The following is an 18,886-nucleotide window of genomic DNA, read 5'->3' as shown; positions in this document are numbered from 1 at the left end:
TGATTTTCCATCGTTCCAACTCCAAGAATAGTATATCTGCGCAGTTCGTTTATGTGTGAATTCTTTATATGCATCAGGCAGAAAGATATCGCTCCGCGGATGTCATCATCGGCTTTCAAGATTTCTGTGGGAAGGGAATCCTTGAGATTTAGTTTGTCAATCTAGGAGAGTTCCGGGGTCAATATGTAGTTTCTATTGAGTAGAAGCTTCGAACATCAAGTAAAGATCTCAAGTAATTCACAAGTTATCCTTTCGCCATATCAATGAGTGAAATTGATGGTGGTTGGTTGAAATAAGCTATTCGTCCTCGCAGAGGTTACCTAACTAGGCAAGCCCTGGAGCTCATCCCTGTGGCTGAACAAGCTAATTAGTCAGAATGTGTGGCTCTAGACAACATCTATTGACCTCGGGAAACTTCACTACAAACAATTTTCATCTTCCTTTCAATATTTCCATACAGATTTACTGATATTATTGAACTCATGTATATCTCACTCTATCAAGTATATCCTCACCTTTTTATATTAAGTAAATGTTCGTTGATTATCTTGTCCTTTCTTACTACAGTTTGATTTATGATTTTGCACCGCAGATTTGTCAATGATTTCCTAGGTATTCAGCTTATATGCTATCCCTTTTTGTAAACACATATGAATTTTCATGTCAATTAGGTTGAAAATTGAGATAGTTTTTGGTTATTGACCTTTTGTTATTATCATTTAGGCCAGGTTAAAGAACCAGCATACCCAAGTGGGAACACGAACGAACGCTGGCTAGAATGACCCTCGAACCTATGCTAGTAACTATGGAGAATGAAGACAAGTCTGCCACTCCAAAGAACGCCTTCTAATGCCATTACAATTCTTCATTATCATAATTCAGGCTTCATCTTTACCAATTGGTACATTAGTCAGAAGATTCCTTTTCGCCATCTTGCTCCTTTGTAACTGTTGGCTCAACCAATCCCTCAATGGTGAGCATTGGTGTACCATAAGCATAATCCTTCGATCCACTGATGTAGTCAACGCCGGGAACTCGATTGTGGGTGGATGGATATCTCTTGGCACGCTCAAGGTAATACGCATCGTGGTTGTCGCCATCGACTGCACGGTTGTAGGTAGCATAGAGAACTCGACGATCATCGGTGCTGTTGTTGGGTCCACTTCTATGAGCGAAAGAGGTTCCGAAGATGAGGATGTCACCTGTAAAAACTTTGTTAGTCTTGGTTTGGTGATTTGATTGAGGGGATATGTCTTACCAGCTTCAAGGTTAACTGGGATCCATTCCTGAGACTCGACCCAACACTTCTCAAGAGTCTTGTCAGAGCTGATTGGGATGTCCACTTTGTGGCTACCAGAGACCACCTCCATGCCGCCGTTCTTTTCGTTGGCTGGATCAATTGCGATGGCAATAGACAAGTGCTTAAGGTTACTAAAGGCACCATAGCCAGCACGATCAACATGTGCAGCAAATCCACCAGAACCAGCAAACTTGTAGTTCACTTGAAAAGTTAGCAGAGTATTGAAGGGGTAAAAGAGCTTAACTTACGCTTATCCTTGAATAAGACCATGTGACCATTGGCCAGCTGGGAAACAATGCTGACAAGCTTCATACCACGAAGCAGCGATTCAAAACCCGGGATAGCAGTCGTGAAGTTTTCGACTCGGCACAGCACACGTTCTCCTTTCTTGTTGATCTCATCGTACTGGAGGTACTCACAGGAGTCCTTGGCTCGTGGGAGATCATGTGCAGCTTGTGCCCAGACTTTATGATTCTCAATCTCTTTCTGATGGAGAGCATCAGTGATGATCAAGTAACCATTCTCTTCAAAAAAGAGATGTTGCTCGCGAGTGACAACATAGGCGGACTCCATTTTGAAAGAAGTGTATTTGATAAGGTATCAGATTAAAAAGGTACAAAGACGAAAAGCTCAAAGGTATTAAAAGCAAATGGAAGCAAGAAGCTCTAAAAGACAGACTGCAAACAAGCAGAGCAAGTGCTCAAATTATTGTGTAAAGGAAGCAATTTTTGAGAAGAAGATTGAAGAGCGCAGAAACTTGTAGGAGAAAGAAAAAAAAAGGGTGGGAAGTTCAATCAGAGGTCGAATATAAAGAGAGAGAAAATCTTTTCCAAAACACGGGACAGGTTCGAACTACAAAGGTTGATATTTTTTTTCTGTCCCGCTTCCACGTGGTGCTCGATTGTTGATGAGAAGGGGAAAGGTTGTTCCGATCTCTCACTTTCAACTACCTACTGAGTCTCAAGTATCAACAATATTGGATTTTGTTTGCTCTTGTGTACGTTGCCCTAGCAATCTCTTTCGACAATTGTTGGAGACATGATAATAGGACACCCAATGAATGTCAAATACTGAGTGAGATACAGATTTCTTTCTAGAATATATTTGGTTAGGAAAGGAAGGACTCTATGGAGGACTAAAGGTTGTAGTTTGTTACTTGATACACAGAAGTTCATGTCATATAAGCTATCTACAGGGCAGGGCCAAACAGAACGACGACTTTCATATCTCCTTTACTATTCAAGTTATTTTGAAACTTTTGAAATATGATTGTGGTCTTTTTAACAGTATTGTGGTGGCTGGTGAAGTAGACTTCTTTGAGGTCAGTCAACATCACGAAAACTTGCATGATTATGAATTGCGGACATTCTGAATAGATGCTATGAAGCGATTTGATTCTCATCATATTCTTCATGAACAAGAAACGTGATATATCAGCTCTCTTTATTCTAATTGACATTGGCTATGAGTTCTGACTTTGAAATCTTCTCGGGCCGTACATTTTCCAGCCAGCTTCATGAAAAATAACAGGATAATCGAATCCAACTTACTTCGGATGAGAATACTAGTCCTTCTCCGATCTTCTCAGATTCCAACCTACCCAGCACCGATTCCAACCTACCCAGCCGATCGAGGGGGACCAGTGTGCGCTTGTACTCAACAAAAATTGCTGAGATTGATGAGTGGGGCACACAGTTTATATTCAATCTGTTGTTATTTTCTGCTGACCAGGAGATTGCGTGCGTTTGCTCTTTTTTCTCTTTCGGTCGTTTTCCTAGATTTCCTGCTACGTATATACATCTACCTCCTCTAATTGACTAAAAATCATGTGATTCGATAATTACACTCGATCTAAATATGCTCACTGCCAGCTTAAAATCTTTAGGTAATTTGTCAAAGTTCCTTGCCCTTCTTGTTTGACACTTCTGAAATCAAACGACGATTACTTTCAAACATTGAGAACTTAATCATTCTCCATCAATCAAGGAATCTTTTTGTTTGTATGTCTTTATACTCACATGGGAGTGAAGTAGTGAGCGATATTCTATCTTGGGTAACAACACATGAGCTTGTAACTAGGTACGTAGATACCTCACAAACACCACTAAGCGCGGGTGCATCTTACAACGTGTTGTCGGAATTGAGGTATGTTCTACTTCTCTAATTATCAAAAGTACTTCACCAATAAAAGGCTGTCACCGTGGTCTGAATCTCTTGGAATTATTACATGTCGTTGAAAGACCGAGGCACGTGCACTAGCGCTATATATCTCTAGCGCTTCTATTTTCACTCCCAGTTCTAGAGCTTTAGATTTGGATTCAATGCACTCAATCTACATACCTAGTCATAATCATAGTCTATATCACATACATTCAACTAACCTGCTTCCTTAATGGGATATATATAGCCATACATGAAATGCCCGCCCCTTCCAAGTAATCGCACAGCAAGTGAGTCACACCGACGCTCACATGAATCTCCCGTTACAATTCGTGACTACTTAATACTTACTTCCTCCCATCAAGTACTCCTCACCCTCTCTTCTAAATCAAAAATCGCATCAGTCAAATAATAAGCCGCCAGGTTCTTCCTCATCAGATTTGATGTTGATATCGTGGATTCCTCGCTAATATTATCGATGAATAGACTTGTTATCACGAAAAACGCGGCTTCAATCGGGGGTTTGGCCTCGAGCTTTGGCCCATGATAATTTGTTATCTTCTACCGTATCTTCTACCGTGTAACAACCAATTGCGTCTAGAGAATGATTACTTTCTATCATCGATTCCTCGGCGCACTCAACTCCTGCCTATTTTGTCTAATATATTGGAATAATTCATTGATAGCTTTTCTTCGAAAATGGTTTAAAATCGACGATCTCGAGTCATTTCATGAACATTTATCCAATGACTTTCGTGATGTTACCAACCCGTTGGTGCAGAGCTCGGTTGATTTGCGGCTTCCTGGTCGTTTTACCCCACTATTGCGAACCATATCAGTGTCCTCCTATCTTGCCTCGAGCTTGCTTGCATGCATGCATGTAACTTCATTAGCATTCAAGTTCCGTCTATGAATGTCGCTGCAAGGTATCTTGTGACAGTTTCCTGGAAGACTGTAACAAGAATGTCTGTACACTTCCAGGATAAGTGGCAAAAGTGATGGGTATCGGGTAAACGGATGGTATATGTTTTCTGTGAAGGTGCAAAGAGCAAGTGCTCATTCCGGGAGTCGTCAAGGGTATTTCAGGTTCTAAGCCATAATTCTTTGCCCCTCGGGTTCTTATCTCTCAGCAGGATTAGTTACTTGAATTTTGAATGCAGAGGGCATGGTTTACCGAATCTATCGAAAATTGTAGATCTTCGGGTAGGCTACCTATTTGGACCAATACATCCACTCTTGAATGATAATATCCACGAGTCTTTGAGGTTCTCGATATCTCGTATGCATTAGAAAAGCGTGTAATCTGATGGTTGCAACCATTTCAAATTGCCGCTGTGATGCAAGCCCCTCAATCAGTAGATAAGGCTTTTGAGATAACACAACGGCGGGGTATATAAAGATATATGGTAGAAGCAATCCACAAAAGAATCTTGTATTCAAGCTATCGTTGAGATTGTGTATTCTTCTTTACTCGCAGACTTGTCTGCATTATGGATACTATCAATGTACATCCAGGAGGAGGGGACTCTGCATCTCAAATTTCCACAGGGTCCCCCATTTCCGACAAAAAGGCTGCCGATATTGAAATTGAAGCCATTGACTCAAACGAATTCCAAGATATCTCTGACGAGAAAATCATTGTACCTGGAGAAAATGATGTCTTTATAGATCCTCGTCTCAAAGATTATCCCATTCCATTGGTGGCCAAGACAGTTGACTTGCACAATGACCCTACGTAAGTTCTTGCTGCAGTAAAAGTATAAAGGTTTAATACTGATACTTTTATTTCTGTTACAGAGAACCGATTCTTACATTTCGATTCTGGTTTTGCTCTACATTTTGGGTTGTTATTGGATGTGGAATCTCTTCATTTTACTATTTCAAACCATATGCCATGAACCTCACGAGTTATGCTGTACAACTTCTCTCATGGGGTATGGGAACTCTAATGGCTGCTTACCTACCAAAAAGAGTCTTCAATACCTTTGGTTACAAATGGAGTCTCAATCCAGGACCATGGAATGCAAAGGAACATGCTCTCGTTGTGGTAGCTTATTGGGGAAGTGTAAGTGTACCTTGACAGCCATTTGCTTTGATCACGCTGACTCCAAAAAAGTGTTACACAGCATATGGTCTCGGTCCACTTTCAGCAATGGAGTTGTACTATGGACGTAAGATGAATCCTGGTTGGGGAATTTTGTTTCTCATCACCACTCAAATGATTGGATACGGATTCGCAGGACTCTTTCGTGATATCCTTGTTCGACCTCCAAATATTTACTACCCAGGAGTGTTACCAAACGTATCTCTTTTTAATGCTATGCATAAGAATCCCGCAGTTACGAAGAAATCTCTCAAATTCTTCGCTATTGTGGCTTGTTGCGCATTCTGTTATGAGTGGCTTCCATCAGTTATTTTTCCATTGTTGAGTTCCATTCCGTTGATTTGTTATTTTGGTCATGGAAATTGGAAAGCATATTTAATGGGTTCAGGTTATTATGGTTTTGTAAGTTCTCATTTCTAATGCGATGACCATAATGTACTGATGATTACTTCAGGGAATGCTCGACATCAGCTTAGATTGGAACTACGTCGCCTTCTGGTCACCACTCTATACACCACTCTGGGCAAATGCAAATCAATTTGTTGGTGCAATGCTAGCCTGTTGGTTTATATACCCTCTTTTATATTTTACCAATACTCTCAATGCCTTGAACTTTACAGCTATGGGATCTGGTACATATGATAGCACTGGCGCCTCTTATAACATTTCTCGAATCCTCAATCCGGATTATACACTGAATCAAGAAGCAATGGATGCTTATTCTAAGCCATACTGGTCCGCATCATATGCTCTTCAATTCTTCTTTGGCTTTGCTGCATCAACTGGTGCTATGGTATACGCTGCTTTATGGTATGGTAAGCCTGCTTATCAAGGAATGAAAGATGCTTTCAGAAATCGAAGAAGTAATTATGATGATCCTTATCTCAAGCTCATGGAAGTATTTCCTCGCGTTCCACATTGGTGGTATGGAATACTCTTGGTTGTTTGTTCTGGACTTGCCATTGGTCAACTATATGGAGGAGAAATGCAGCTTCCTTGGTGGTAAGTCTCTTTAAGTTTAGTCCAATATTTCATGCCGACTAATTGGTTAATGTAGGGGATTTATCATCATCTCAATAATCTCATGTATATTCACATTCCCAAATGGAGTCTTATGGGGTGTCGCCAATATGCAAGTTGGAATGCAATTTTTGTCAGAAGTCATTGCTGGAGCCCTTTTCCCAGGAAAACCTCTCGGAGTTCTTACATGTATGGTCTACGGTCGACAGATCTTGGAACAAAATCTTAATTTGATCTCGGACTATAAATTTGGTTTCTATATGAAAATTCCAGAAACCGAAATGTTCATAGGTCAGGTCTATGGTACACTTTTGGGCCCCTTTATCAATTATGGCATGATGAGTAAGTTCCAACGTCTTTCCATCTAGAAATACTATAGCTAATTTACCATTTCTAGGATTTATTATCAATTCTGAAGGTCCCAAATTGACCGGCGCCGTTGCTTCTCAAGCTTGGAATGCTGTTAAAACTCGGAATTACTACTCCCTTTCCGTAATCTGGGGTGTTCTTGGCCCCAAAATATTTTTTGGCGAAGGTTCTATATACTCTTGGGTTTATTATGGATTTTTCGTAGGACCTGTGCTCGTCATTCTCACATACATAGTCCATAAATGGAAACCTCAATGGAAGGTTGAAGAGAGATTCAACCCGACATTGATTTGTTTTGGAGCTACCTGGTTTCCGGTTTATCAAACTACGAATTTGATGACTAGTGCTGCTGTTTCAGTATTCTTGTATGTATTATTCCTCATATCCTTTCCTCCCTCGAAGTAATTTGCATACTAACAATCGAGAAGCATGGGCTACGTATATCGCTATCATCCCATCTGGTTCAGGAAGTACAATTACCTTCTGGGAGTTGGTCTAGATTGTGGCACACAACTTATGCAAACGGTCATGGTATTTGGACTTAATCTTCCTAATGCGACATTTCCAAATTGGTGGGGAAATAATGCAGTCGCTATTGATAGATGTTTTGCACCAGGAAATATTCCAGTCAATGCCATGGGTTGAGGCAAGATATAAGGGTTCTTTGGCTAAGAGAGGATGAACTGGAAGATCTTGAAAGGCTGGAACAAGGTACAAAGGTTTTTGGAAGTAATTAGTCGATTATCCGTATAGAGTTTTTAAATCTTCACCCTTTCAAAGCGCGAACTTCAAACTCAAAGTTTCAAACTCAAAGTATACTCATCACGGACGTTGCTAAGTAAAACTTTTGATAACATTGTATCTTTCAAAAAGTTTCTCTCGGTTAAACTTTGGCATCTATTCTATAATTTGATCCCACCACCAGAGTTATGTTTGCCACAAGTGGGGGGAGGGGAGATTTCAGCGCGGGTATGAGGGGTTGCGCACGGAAGTTTGGTTAGTTGCCAGGCCAGGGCTCTGGTTTGTGCCTTCTCGAATAAACTCAAAACTATTCAATAATTCATTTAATAGATGAAAGGAGCTGATTATCAAATGTTATGTCTTCGTGGTTTGTTGGATATCTGTGACCTGCAATTAGCTACAAATCGCATCATTTTCTATAAAATTAACGAAAGCTACAGAAGCTCGCACGCGACTACTCAAAAGAGGTCGGGGACCGAAAGATGGCCTGTGTTCTATTTCCTTCTAGAAGCTAAATTATACAGATCCACGAAGCAAATCTATTAGATTTGGTCACATCATCAACCAGACTTATAGGGAAAGATTGAACTAACTCATTTCCAAAATTTTCTTTACCTACCTGCCTTTTTTTATCAGTCACATCTGTGCCTCTACTTTGCACGGGCAACATCACTTATCTCTTCCCTCTGCCCGATCCATTACCTCTGAACCCCACGAACATCGTACTGCAATGTGATTTCAGCCTTTCACTATCAAGCTAGAATACCATGTCCCTTCAAAGTTACGTCTGTGCTACTAGATTCTTTAAAAAAAACCAATCAATCTCATTCTTTTTGAGCTCACTCATCTGCCAAGATATGAATGTCAGCTCGGATAGATTAGATGAATGATTAGACAAGATAAGTAAAGCCAAAATAACTGTTGGAATATCCACCCACTGATAATTGGGAAATTCCCAGATTATCTTAATCAATACATTAAACGAGTATTCTATTTCCAGATGTGGAAAGTCCTTATCAACTCAGCAGATGTCGATAACAATTCGACCTTCTTATTGTGGAGAGTAACTTATCATCCGGCTTGGCTATCCGGCAGGATGTAACCTAGCCAAGCCAAAACGTTTGTCTAGTGTGTATGAACGGCTGATATCCCGTTGTGAGAGGTACGATACAAACGATTGATAGTGTGATATGAGATTCGTGATCAGCTAGGCGATTGAAGAACTGATCGGTTCCTGTTGAAGAGTTATGCCAAGGGCTCTTCTTTGTGCCTACAAACGTACTGTAATCACATGCTGTCTGAATCAAGAGTGATATTCGGGTGGACATCTTCAAATGACAGCCACATTTTTGACCAGCGGAATTACCAGAAAAAAGTCGTGTGGTCGTAGTTGGGTCCGTGGTAGCAACAAGCATTTAGTGCTGGGTAAGGTATCTTTCACGGGTAATTAGAAAGGTCTTGGAAACGAGACGCTTTCGTTTTGCATTAGATCCACTTATCCATGCGCATGCCGACACACTGACTAACATTCTCAATCTGGACGGACATGCCGTGAGATAACATGATTTTTTAATCGCCGTTGCTACCCCCCGGGTAAACATCTACAAGGAAAGTTGTCGAGGAAAATGATCTCAATGGCTATCCCACCTATCACTTCATCTGAATCTTTACACCGATATATATTTTTCATTTCAGATCGCCTCTGACTTCAGCATTGTATCCGGAAGTATCCGAGAGAGTCCCAAACTTTCACCATACCAATGTGATCCAGCCAAAACCTATCCAGAGAATAGCCCGAGCAAATATTCATACCCAGCGGTAGTGTAGGGTTTGGCGCCATCCAAATGGTAACAATTCATGCAAATGACTATAAATTCAGTTAGTATCGTCCGATGGAACAATATTCCATGTTTATTCTTTTCCAAAAGAACCATTTTCATGTGGCAAAGTACTTTGGATTCACAAAGTCAGTTGGGATTCTAGTAAAGGCGTGCGAGGTGGCCACAATCACACAAGGATCTCACTTGCCTAATCGTGCTGGCACGAGATATGGTTTCTGTATTCCGCAACACCAAGACTTTTATCTTGCATTGGCAAACATGGGTATCACCAGAGGGCTGGAAAGACACCATATATGAAAGAGTGTGCAACGCTCTTTGAAGTTTCTATTAGTGTCTCAAATAATCATTTTACTTTCAGCCGCCAACAGGTTGTGACTTTCCAACCCAAAGTCAATCATAGTCAATCCGATAATATGCCAGTTGCTAATACTGACATATCGGTTGTTGGAGCCTTCAATCCTGTCGAGGGTCATATAGTTTCTGTTCCAACACATCATGAAATCGACGAGAAGCTACGTATCTCGGCTGATAATCGAGAAATCTCCAAAGATACGTTAGACATTGACACTAAGGAGTTGTCTGATAAATCTAGAGATGACGATAGCGACGATGTCATCATTGTTACTGGTGCGGACGCAGCTGCTCACTTGTTACCGCTAAGAGATGATGGGCAGCCAGCGTTGAGTTTCAGAAGTATCTTCTTGGCCACTATTCTATCGGGATTCCAGGCGGTGATGTACCAGATCTACTCTGTAAGTAGTAACTTCTACTGTCCTCAGTATTGACAAAAGCTGATCTTTACATTTAGTTCAAACCAACTTCTCTGGGAGTTATTCAAGGTACCTTTATTGTACTGATTGCCTACTTCTTGGGAAAGACATGGGCAAAGGTACTTCCTCGCGGTGACAAATTTGAGGCTCGTTGGAGAGAAAGAGGTGGACAAGGCAGTATACCATTACACATCCGAATCATCTCCTTCTTCAATTATGGACCATGGAATCTCAAAGAACACGCCATCTGTGCCATTACTGCCACATCGGCATCCAATGCAGCCGAAACCATCACAGTCTTCGCCGCTCAGAATCTATTTTATGGATTACCTCTCAGTGCTACCACTGTTATATTGGCAGTTATATCTATTGGCCTATTTGGATATGGACTTTGTGGAATGCTTCGCCCAATCATGGTTTGGCATCCAGAGTCTGTATACTGGAGTACACTACCCACAGTAAAAACACTTCAAGGACTTCACTGGCAAGATTTGAAACATTCCAAGCCTCTCAGATACTTCTGGTATGCATTTGGAAGTATGTTTGCTTATGAATTCCTTCCGGCATATATCTTCCCTTGGTTGAATTCTGTTTCAATTCCATGTTTGGCAGCTATGAATGCTACTGGAAGCAAGGCGGCAACACTTACCAATATCTTTGGGGGTGCGACAAACAATGAGGGCCTGGGACTTCTTACCCTATCATTCGATTGGCAATATGTAAGTCGGAGACTACTCGTGATTTTCATTTGAGATTGATGTAAGGAGAAACTAATCAAAACCAATTGCTAGATCACATCTTTCAACACTTCTCTTCCTCTCAAGACCCAAGCTCATAGTTTATGCGGATATCTTGTCTGCTTTGCCGCCATGCTTGGTATTTACTATACCAATGCTTGGGATTCAAAGTCACAACCATTTATGTCAACACAACTTCGTTCAGAAAATGGCTCAAGATATCCAACTGGACAAGTCTTTACCAATGGTGTACTTAACGATACTGCTCTGGAGGAATTCGGCAATCCAAGTCTAACAGGAAGTTTTGCGTACGCTATGTTCATGGCGAATGCTGCTGTAAGTATTTGTCTCATAGGGTCGTCTTTTCCTTTTCGAATGCTAACTTGACCCTGTAGATCGGTGCTCTTATTACTCATTGTTTTGCTTTCTGGGGTGGGGATGTCATTCGAGCATTCAAAAGCGCAAAGGCAGGAACTTACGAAGATCCACATCATGCTCATATGGCTAGAACTTATAAAGACGCCCCATGGTGGTGGTATGTTGCTGTCCTGGTTATCAGCTTTGTTCTTGGCCTCGTCGTTGTTATCAAAGAGAATATCACTCTCCCAGTCTGGGCGTATATCGTTGCTTTATTGTTAGGATGTTTCATCGCTCCTTTGGTACGTATATCTCGACCAGGTCTCATCCGTACGACATTCTAACCTTTTTGCAGAGTAATCTTCTATATGCTCGATACGGAAACGGTATTGCCACAAACAACTTGTCAAAGATGTTGGCGGGTCTCATGCTTCCTGGACGCCCAGTTGGAAATATGTATTTTGCGGCTTGGTCACATAATGTCATTGCCAATACAGTCAATCTTTCCAATGACCTCAAATTAGGCGAATACCGTAAGTATCCATAACTTTCTATTGACCAACCACAAACTAACTTGTCAATCAGTCAAAATCCCTCCTCGTGTCATGTTTCTTACTCAAGTATACGGTACTATCTTGGGAGGTTTCGTCAATTATGTTGTGATGATATCCATCGTGAATGGTAATCGAGAACTTCTCTCCACAGGAAATGGTAATAGTTCATGGAGTGGTGCCACTATTCAAGCTTTCAACACCAATGCAGCTTCTTGGGCTTTGGCAAAACAACTCTATAAGTCGGGAGCAAAATACTCCATTGTCCCATTGGGTTTGGTGGTTGGTGCTGGAATTGTTCTTGCTCATCGTATCGTCGTATTTGTAAGTACTCTCTCGTTTTTTCTTCTCGTCCTCTAGTCCCACCCTCTGGAAATCACTTACTTATTAAAACTTCAATATAGTTCATCCCTAAGATCCGTGGTTTTGCCCTAACGGAAATCAACATGCCTCAATTCATTCAATACGCTGGATACATTCCCTACAACCAATCTCAAACCTGCGTAATTCTCAGCCAAGTGCTAGCAGGGTTCTTTACCCAATTCTATCTCCGTAATTATCGACCAAATATCTTCAAGAACTATTCTTATTTGGTTACTGGAGCTTGGGATGGCGCGAGTTATACTGTGCTTTTCATTCTGAGTTTTGCAGTTTTCGGAGCCGGTGGATTTGCGGCACCATTCCCTTCATGGTGGGGAAATAATATTAATGGTAATTATGATCACTGTCCTATTGCGGAGTAGATGGGGTCGGACTTTGAGAGAGCATAGGAAGGATTATGGGCGTCGACTTCTGGAAGACTTCGTTCAATGTCATGGGAGACTCTTGGGTGGTCCTCTTTATCCCGTACGCGTGGATTTTGATAGATAAACCATGGGTAGCAGGAGATAGACCTCCTTTTAATACAACTATGATGAGAATATTGCCTATACTTGTTGATTCTTTTCATTCATTCTTTTGTAAGTTACTACACAAGTGAAATGATCTTTATAAGCTCCATGTTTTATATCATCACAACAATATCTAGGTGCCTAGGCGTAAGCGTACCGAGTGACTCACTTGCCGATGTTCGGATATATCCGGTGATAAGGGGTTCGGATACGAGTCATGAAAATAAGTAAAACAACCGAAAATGACCTCGAAGCACCAGCGGGGCTAAATAAATGTAATGACCTGCAGGACGGAAGGACTGGAAGCCTAAAGTGTACTTTTCGACTTTTGAAATCAATTCAATTTATTCTGCGAAATACCAAATGCTACTGATAAGATTTATTTGTAAGCACTCGTATGATTTGTAACATAATTATATATTTACAATAGATTCAATTATTCCCACCTTAACATAAAGTGATATTATTGAGTGGTTGGTGGCACCGCTTTTTTCATCCACATTCCCATAATTTGCGGGGTAGACAAACGCGGGGGCAGGAACCTTCCGTGGTTAAGTCGGATGTACCGGTATTACCTTGTAACTATAATGCTACATGTACAATGTATCATCTTGGATAGTGATAATGTTTTTTGTCCTTTTCTATTTTCTATCTTGACAGATCAATTAAATTGTTGTATTCTCTGTTCTAAATAACAATACGCACACAAAATGCCCATTTCCTCTCGTTGGCATCTCTCCATCCCTCCCATCTCCCTTCCATCCTACCTTTTCACTTCCTCCACTCATCCGCTACCAGATAAACCGGCGTTTATCGACGCTGCGAATCCTTCTAACCTTCTCACTCACTCAGATTTCCGACTCTATTCCCAAAGATTAGCTGCTGGATTAATTAAAAATGGATTACAACCAGGTGATCGAGTATTACTCTTTTCAAGTAATAATCTGTTCTTTCCAGTAATTATCATGGGAATTATTATAGCAGGAGGAATCTTTACAGGTGCAAACCCAGGGTTTGTGGAAAGGGAACTGGCTTATCAACTAAGTGATTGTGGAGCAAAGTTCCTACTTTGCGGTGAGGAAAGTTTGGAAGTCGGGATCAAAGCAGCGGGGAAAGCGGGCTTGGGGAGGGAGAATATATTTATATTTGAGGATGTCAGCAAGGATGTTGATGGGAAAAAAGACGGAATGGAAGGAATAAGGAGTTGGTGGGAACTACTGGAGAGTGAGGAGGTAGGGAGAAAGTTTCAATGGAAGGAGGATTTTGATCCAAAGGAAACGGTTTGTTGTTTAAATTATAGTTCTGGTACAACTGGTGTACCTAAGGGGGTGATGATAACGCATTATAGTAAGCTCTTACATTTTTCAAATCTCCATTCTTCCAAGTAAATATTGGCGAGGGTCGATATGGGACTGACAATAATACTATCCAGATTACGTTGCAAACTCGATGCAATATAGACATTTACATGAACTTCATCCTGAAACGCCAGAAAGAAATAAGAAAGCGTAAGCTTCCAAATCAAAAGTCGTTATACTTTACTAACATTCTTTACAAATAGAAAATGGTTATGTTTCCTTCCTTTGTACCATGCAATGGGTCAAACAATTTTCGGAGCTGTGGCGCCTAAACGAGGTATTCCGGTTTATATCATGAAGAAATTTGATTTCAGGAATTTGTTGGAAGCAGTGCAAAAGTATAAGATTACTTCATTGAACATGGTGCCTCCAATTGTTGTTGTTAGTATTCATTATCCAGTCACATAGAATGAAGGGCACGGAATTATGAACTAACATATGCGTAGATGCTCGTCAAATCGCCGCTCACTAAACAATACGATCTTAGTAGCGTGATTGATATGACATCTGGTGCTGCACCACTCAGTGGTGAAGTGATAGATGCGGCAGAGAAGCTGTGGCCAAGTGGGAAAGTCAAACTTGCTGTAATTTCTTCCCCATATTTGCTCTTTTCAATTATTCAACGGGAACTAATTATCAATCAAACAGCAAGGATGGGGAATGACTGAAGCGACTTGTTCTCTTCTAGGCTGTGATACTCGACATGATCCTATACCAAACTCAGTAGGCGAACTTAACGCCAATTGTCATGCGAAGATTGTGGATCCGGAGACATTAGAGGAACTCAAACAAGGTGAACGGGGCGAGATTTGGGTTCAAGCACCTAAGTAAGTAAATTCAATACCCTTAACAATCATTTCCCCCTTATTAGATTAATATTTCACATCACTCATCATACAGCACTCATCATACATCACACAAATCATCTAACAAATCAAAGTATAATGAAAGGCTATTGGAACAAACCTTCTGCCACTCAGGAAACTCTAATTGATTCTCCATCCGGCATCTGGCTTCGTACGGGAGATATCGCTTACGTCGATTCTCAAAACCATTTCTTCATCGTTGATCGAATGAAAGAACTTATCAAAGTAAAGGGTAATCAAGTAGCTCCTGCGGAATTGGAAGCACTATTACTAGAACATCCAGAGATTGCGGATGCAGCCGTGATCGGAGTAATGATCGGAGATGGAGAAGTACCCAGGGCTTATATTGTGAAGAGTGGCGGGAGTGGAAACAGACTAAATGCGGAAGAAGTGATGGAATGGGTGGAAAAGAGGACTAGCAGGTTCAAGTGGTTGAAGGGCGGTGTGGAGTTCGTAGAGACAATTCCCAAGAATCCAGTGAGTTGAAATCCTCACTCTAGGACGATCGTCTAAAGGGGTCCCATAAAGTACAAGTACTAACGGGATTTCAGAGCGGGAAAATATTGAGGAAGTTATTGAGAGAGAAAGCAAAGGAAGAGATCAGTAAGAATAACGTTAAAGCTCGACTTTGAGACTCGGTATCTTGGGAAAAAGATTTTGGCAAATTGATAAACGTAATCTCAAAAATGAATCAATAAAATTAATTGAAGACTGGTTTACATATTCCTGCGTGCACCTCGAAAAGCACTTTCAAAATAATCGACTGGAGGGAGGTATGGGAATTTCTAAAGCCTTTGCTACCTCAAACTATCATATCCAAAGCAAATAATTAATACATGTTGTTTATGAACAAGATCACAATCTTTGAGGAGATTTCACACAACAAGAATCATTAGAGTCACAGGTTACGATAGTTTAATATTACAACGGTCAGGCTAGGGTTAGAACTAATTATACGAGTGTTTGGGAAAATCGCAAACATGACAGATATTATTTAATAGTCATGATTTCATATAAATAGTTTGTTACAAATACATATCTTGATGATTGCTCTATTGATGAATGGATTGAGCCATCCCACTTATCGTTTCAAGTACCGGGAAAGTCTCGGGTAACCCCTCTTCCCCGTGGGGTACTACTCAACCCCCACGTTTTCGGCTTACACGTAGTATGACGTGAAAGAAACTCCACTACTCCCTCATTCGTCCATTTCTTTCCACCAAACGAAAATTTCCCCGGAAGTATATCATGCGGACAAGACTATTCAGGAAATCCGCTGCAAAGTCCTAGTCGAAACATGCTTCGAATCCCGGGGTTTTTCCGCAATGGTCTTATTTCATGATCGCTTTCTACTGTAATACCCCGCGAACAATGGACGTCTACGCTCTAATTAGTGAAATGGCGGGTTAAATCTATGACACCCCAGATCATCGTGGTACGAGTAATGGCGTGGGGGTGGATTGAAAAGCGGGATTGGTTGACGGCAATGACTGATTACATTGCATGATAAAAAATCGATCCACTTGCTGTTAATACAAGTAGATGTGGAAGAATGAATTAAAATCCATTTTCCCGCTCGTCGGTTGATTGTTTTTGATCTCTGTATCTCTCCTAATTAGCAATTATTTTTTGTATTGTTCTTTACTACTGAAAGACATATTGGACGAATTGTTTTTGGAATAGTCCATGAGAATTAAAAACAATTCCCACGATGTCCGCATCTCACACTCTTGGGTCATCAAGCATCAATTCTCACAATATCATTGAAACATCAAATTCACCAAAACCGTCCCGTTATCGTCAATTCATCGATGATCTATCCATAAATCGCAATGCATATTTTCTCACAGTAGTCGCCTCATTTGGCGGCATGTTTTTCGGTTGGGATACCGGACTTATTGGTGGAATACTTACGATGTCCTCGTTCAAAGATTCCTTTGGACTAAACGAAGGGTCCTCAAGTTACACTAATGTTTCGGGAAATATCGTTTCTGTCCTGCAAGGTGGATGTTTTTTTGGTGCTATGTCCAGTTTTTATATTAGTGATGTTTTTGGGAGAAAAAAAGCATTGTTTGTAGCCGATTTCATCTTTTTGGTTGGTTCGATCATTCAAACTACCAGTGGAATTGGAACGACGAGTTTAGGACAACTTTATGCTGGAAGATTTATTGGGGGGTTTGGAGTTGGATTGGTGAGTGCGGTTGTGCCGACTTACATTGGAGAGAATGCTAGTAAGGAGATTAGAGGAAGATGCGTGGGGTGTATGCAATTATTCAATGTGTATGTATCTCCACATCATCGTTTTGGAAAGTTGATGCTAACAAATCATAGAACTGGTATCATGCTCGCCTACTTTATAAACTTTGGCATGAACAAAAACATAGCCGGCAATAATCCACTTAAATGGCGGATTCCTTTCGCTTTACAAATGCTTCCCGGTGTATTTCTTGGTCTAGGACTCTTCTTCCAAAATGAAAGCCCTCGATGGCTCGTCGAAAAAGATCAACATGAAAAGGCTCTTCATGCACTTTCCCGCGTCCGTCGTCGTTCTCCTACCGATCCATTGATTCAACGCGAAATCAATGAAATTATTGCCGATTTTCACGGAAAAGAGAAACTAACTCTCCTTCGACAAATGAAACTTACGATTTCCAACAAATCTTCGTTCTATGCTGTTTCTTTAAGTGCAATCCTCATGTTTTGGCAACAATGGACCGGGACAAATAGTATCAATTATTATTCTCCACAAATATTCGAAACAGTTGGTCTGAAAGGTACATCTGCGGGACTTTTTGCAACCGGAATCTACGGTGTAGTGAAAGTTTGCATTACTGCACTAGGACTCATGTTTGCGACAGAGCAAGTTGGAAGAAAATGGTGCCTGATTGTAGGAGGATTAGGACAAGCTTTTGCTATGTTCTATATTGGTATAAACCAAGCTGTCAATCCTCCAGTTGACGGAGCACCCTTGAACGGAAACTCCATCTTCGCAATTATCTGCGTCTATCTCTTTGTGGTATTTTATTCCTTCGGCTGGGGACCCATTCCATTTGTTCTCAGTTCTGAATGTTCTCCCAACCATCTACGCAGTTTTAGCATGGCACTTGCTATTGCAGTACAATGGTTATTTAACTTTGTCATCTCGAAGATTACACCGTATATGCTAAGTGGGATTACGTATGGAACATTTTTACTTTTTGGCGGATGTTGCATATTGATGACTATCTACGCGGTTATTTGTGTTCCGGAGACGAAGAATGTCCCACTAGAGAGAATACATACGCTCTTCGAAGGAGAGATCATAAAAGAGGCATGCAAGGATACGATACCTCGATTGAGAAGATCTAACATGTTGAGGGAGATGAGGAGGGACGGAGAAGATGATGATTTGGGGAAGGGAGATGATAATTGGATGAGCGTACATGTCGAGAGGGTGGATGGAAGGGTTTAGAAGAGAAACGAGAGGTATTAAATGATGAGAATGAACTTGGTTAGAAAGTATATATGAGAATATTGGATGAAAACTTTTGCGTTCTCGAACATGAAGAAAGGCCGGTATATCAGTGTGAACCTCACCCTCTGGGAACGTCTAGAACAGTTCTCCACATCTCTGGAAGAAACACAATTTATGATTCTGTTTCAAAATATATCATGCAGAGCTACTTGTTACATCTTATGCTACATCATGAGAGCAATTTCGGTCGTCTATACTCATCCGATACATCATTGCAATCCGCGGAGATGATTCACAGACCCAATTACCATTCTAAAAACGTCATAGATACGGTCAATCCTGGACAATGATACTTGGCCATGCAGTTG

General features: G+C 40.9%; 5 protein-coding genes across 5 annotated transcripts; 4 read left to right on the top strand and 1 right to left on the bottom strand.

Annotated features, from left to right (window-relative positions):
• Nucleotides 1-906: 906 nt before the first annotated feature.
• Nucleotides 907-1,873, bottom strand: EAE98_003204 (uncharacterized protein; the record flags this gene model as incomplete). Its single annotated transcript, XM_038950824.1, has 3 exons — nucleotides 907-1,202; nucleotides 1,259-1,501; nucleotides 1,549-1,873. The coding sequence occupies 3 exons, from the start codon at nucleotides 1,871-1,873 to the stop codon at nucleotides 907-909; spliced, it is 864 nt and encodes a 287-aa protein (XP_038813353.1).
• Nucleotides 1,874-4,950: 3,077 nt separating this feature from the next.
• On the top strand, nucleotides 4,951-7,598 carry EAE98_003203 (uncharacterized protein; the record flags this gene model as incomplete). The annotated part of the gene is made up of 7 exons (XM_038950823.1): nucleotides 4,951-5,195; nucleotides 5,258-5,525; nucleotides 5,577-5,966; nucleotides 6,019-6,566; nucleotides 6,622-6,926; nucleotides 6,982-7,318; nucleotides 7,382-7,598. 7 exons carry the CDS (start codon nucleotides 4,951-4,953, stop codon nucleotides 7,596-7,598), a joined length of 2,310 nt encoding a protein of 769 aa, XP_038813352.1.
• Nucleotides 7,599-9,948: 2,350 nt separating this feature from the next.
• On the top strand, nucleotides 9,949-12,882 carry EAE98_003202 (uncharacterized protein; the record flags this gene model as incomplete). The annotated part of the gene is made up of 7 exons (XM_038950822.1): nucleotides 9,949-10,287; nucleotides 10,344-11,024; nucleotides 11,097-11,378; nucleotides 11,438-11,701; nucleotides 11,755-11,932; nucleotides 11,985-12,274; nucleotides 12,355-12,882. 7 exons carry the CDS (start codon nucleotides 9,949-9,951, stop codon nucleotides 12,691-12,693), a joined length of 2,373 nt encoding a protein of 790 aa, XP_038813351.1. The 3' UTR covers nucleotides 12,694-12,882.
• A 668-nt stretch (nucleotides 12,883-13,550) lies between these two features.
• EAE98_003201 (uncharacterized protein) lies at nucleotides 13,551-15,696 on the top strand (the record flags this gene model as incomplete). The annotated part of the gene is made up of 7 exons (XM_038950821.1): nucleotides 13,551-14,187; nucleotides 14,273-14,348; nucleotides 14,402-14,579; nucleotides 14,645-14,782; nucleotides 14,847-15,025; nucleotides 15,139-15,541; nucleotides 15,616-15,696. 7 exons carry the CDS (start codon nucleotides 13,551-13,553, stop codon nucleotides 15,694-15,696), a joined length of 1,692 nt encoding a protein of 563 aa, XP_038813350.1.
• Nucleotides 15,697-16,775: 1,079 nt separating this feature from the next.
• On the top strand, nucleotides 16,776-18,515 carry EAE98_003200 (uncharacterized protein; the record flags this gene model as incomplete). Its single annotated transcript, XM_038950820.1, has 2 exons — nucleotides 16,776-17,344; nucleotides 17,396-18,515. The coding sequence occupies 2 exons, from the start codon at nucleotides 16,776-16,778 to the stop codon at nucleotides 18,513-18,515; spliced, it is 1,689 nt and encodes a 562-aa protein (XP_038813349.1).
• Between the last annotated feature and the right edge of the window lie 371 nt (nucleotides 18,516-18,886).

This window comes from Botrytis deweyae (genome assembly GCF_014898535.1).
Source record: "Botrytis deweyae strain B1 chromosome Unknown BDEW_005, whole genome shotgun sequence".
Taxonomy (NCBI): Eukaryota; Fungi; Ascomycota; class Leotiomycetes; order Helotiales; family Sclerotiniaceae; genus Botrytis; species Botrytis deweyae.
Note: the sequence above shows the minus strand (reverse complement) of the source record. Positions and strands in the feature narration are given on the sequence as shown.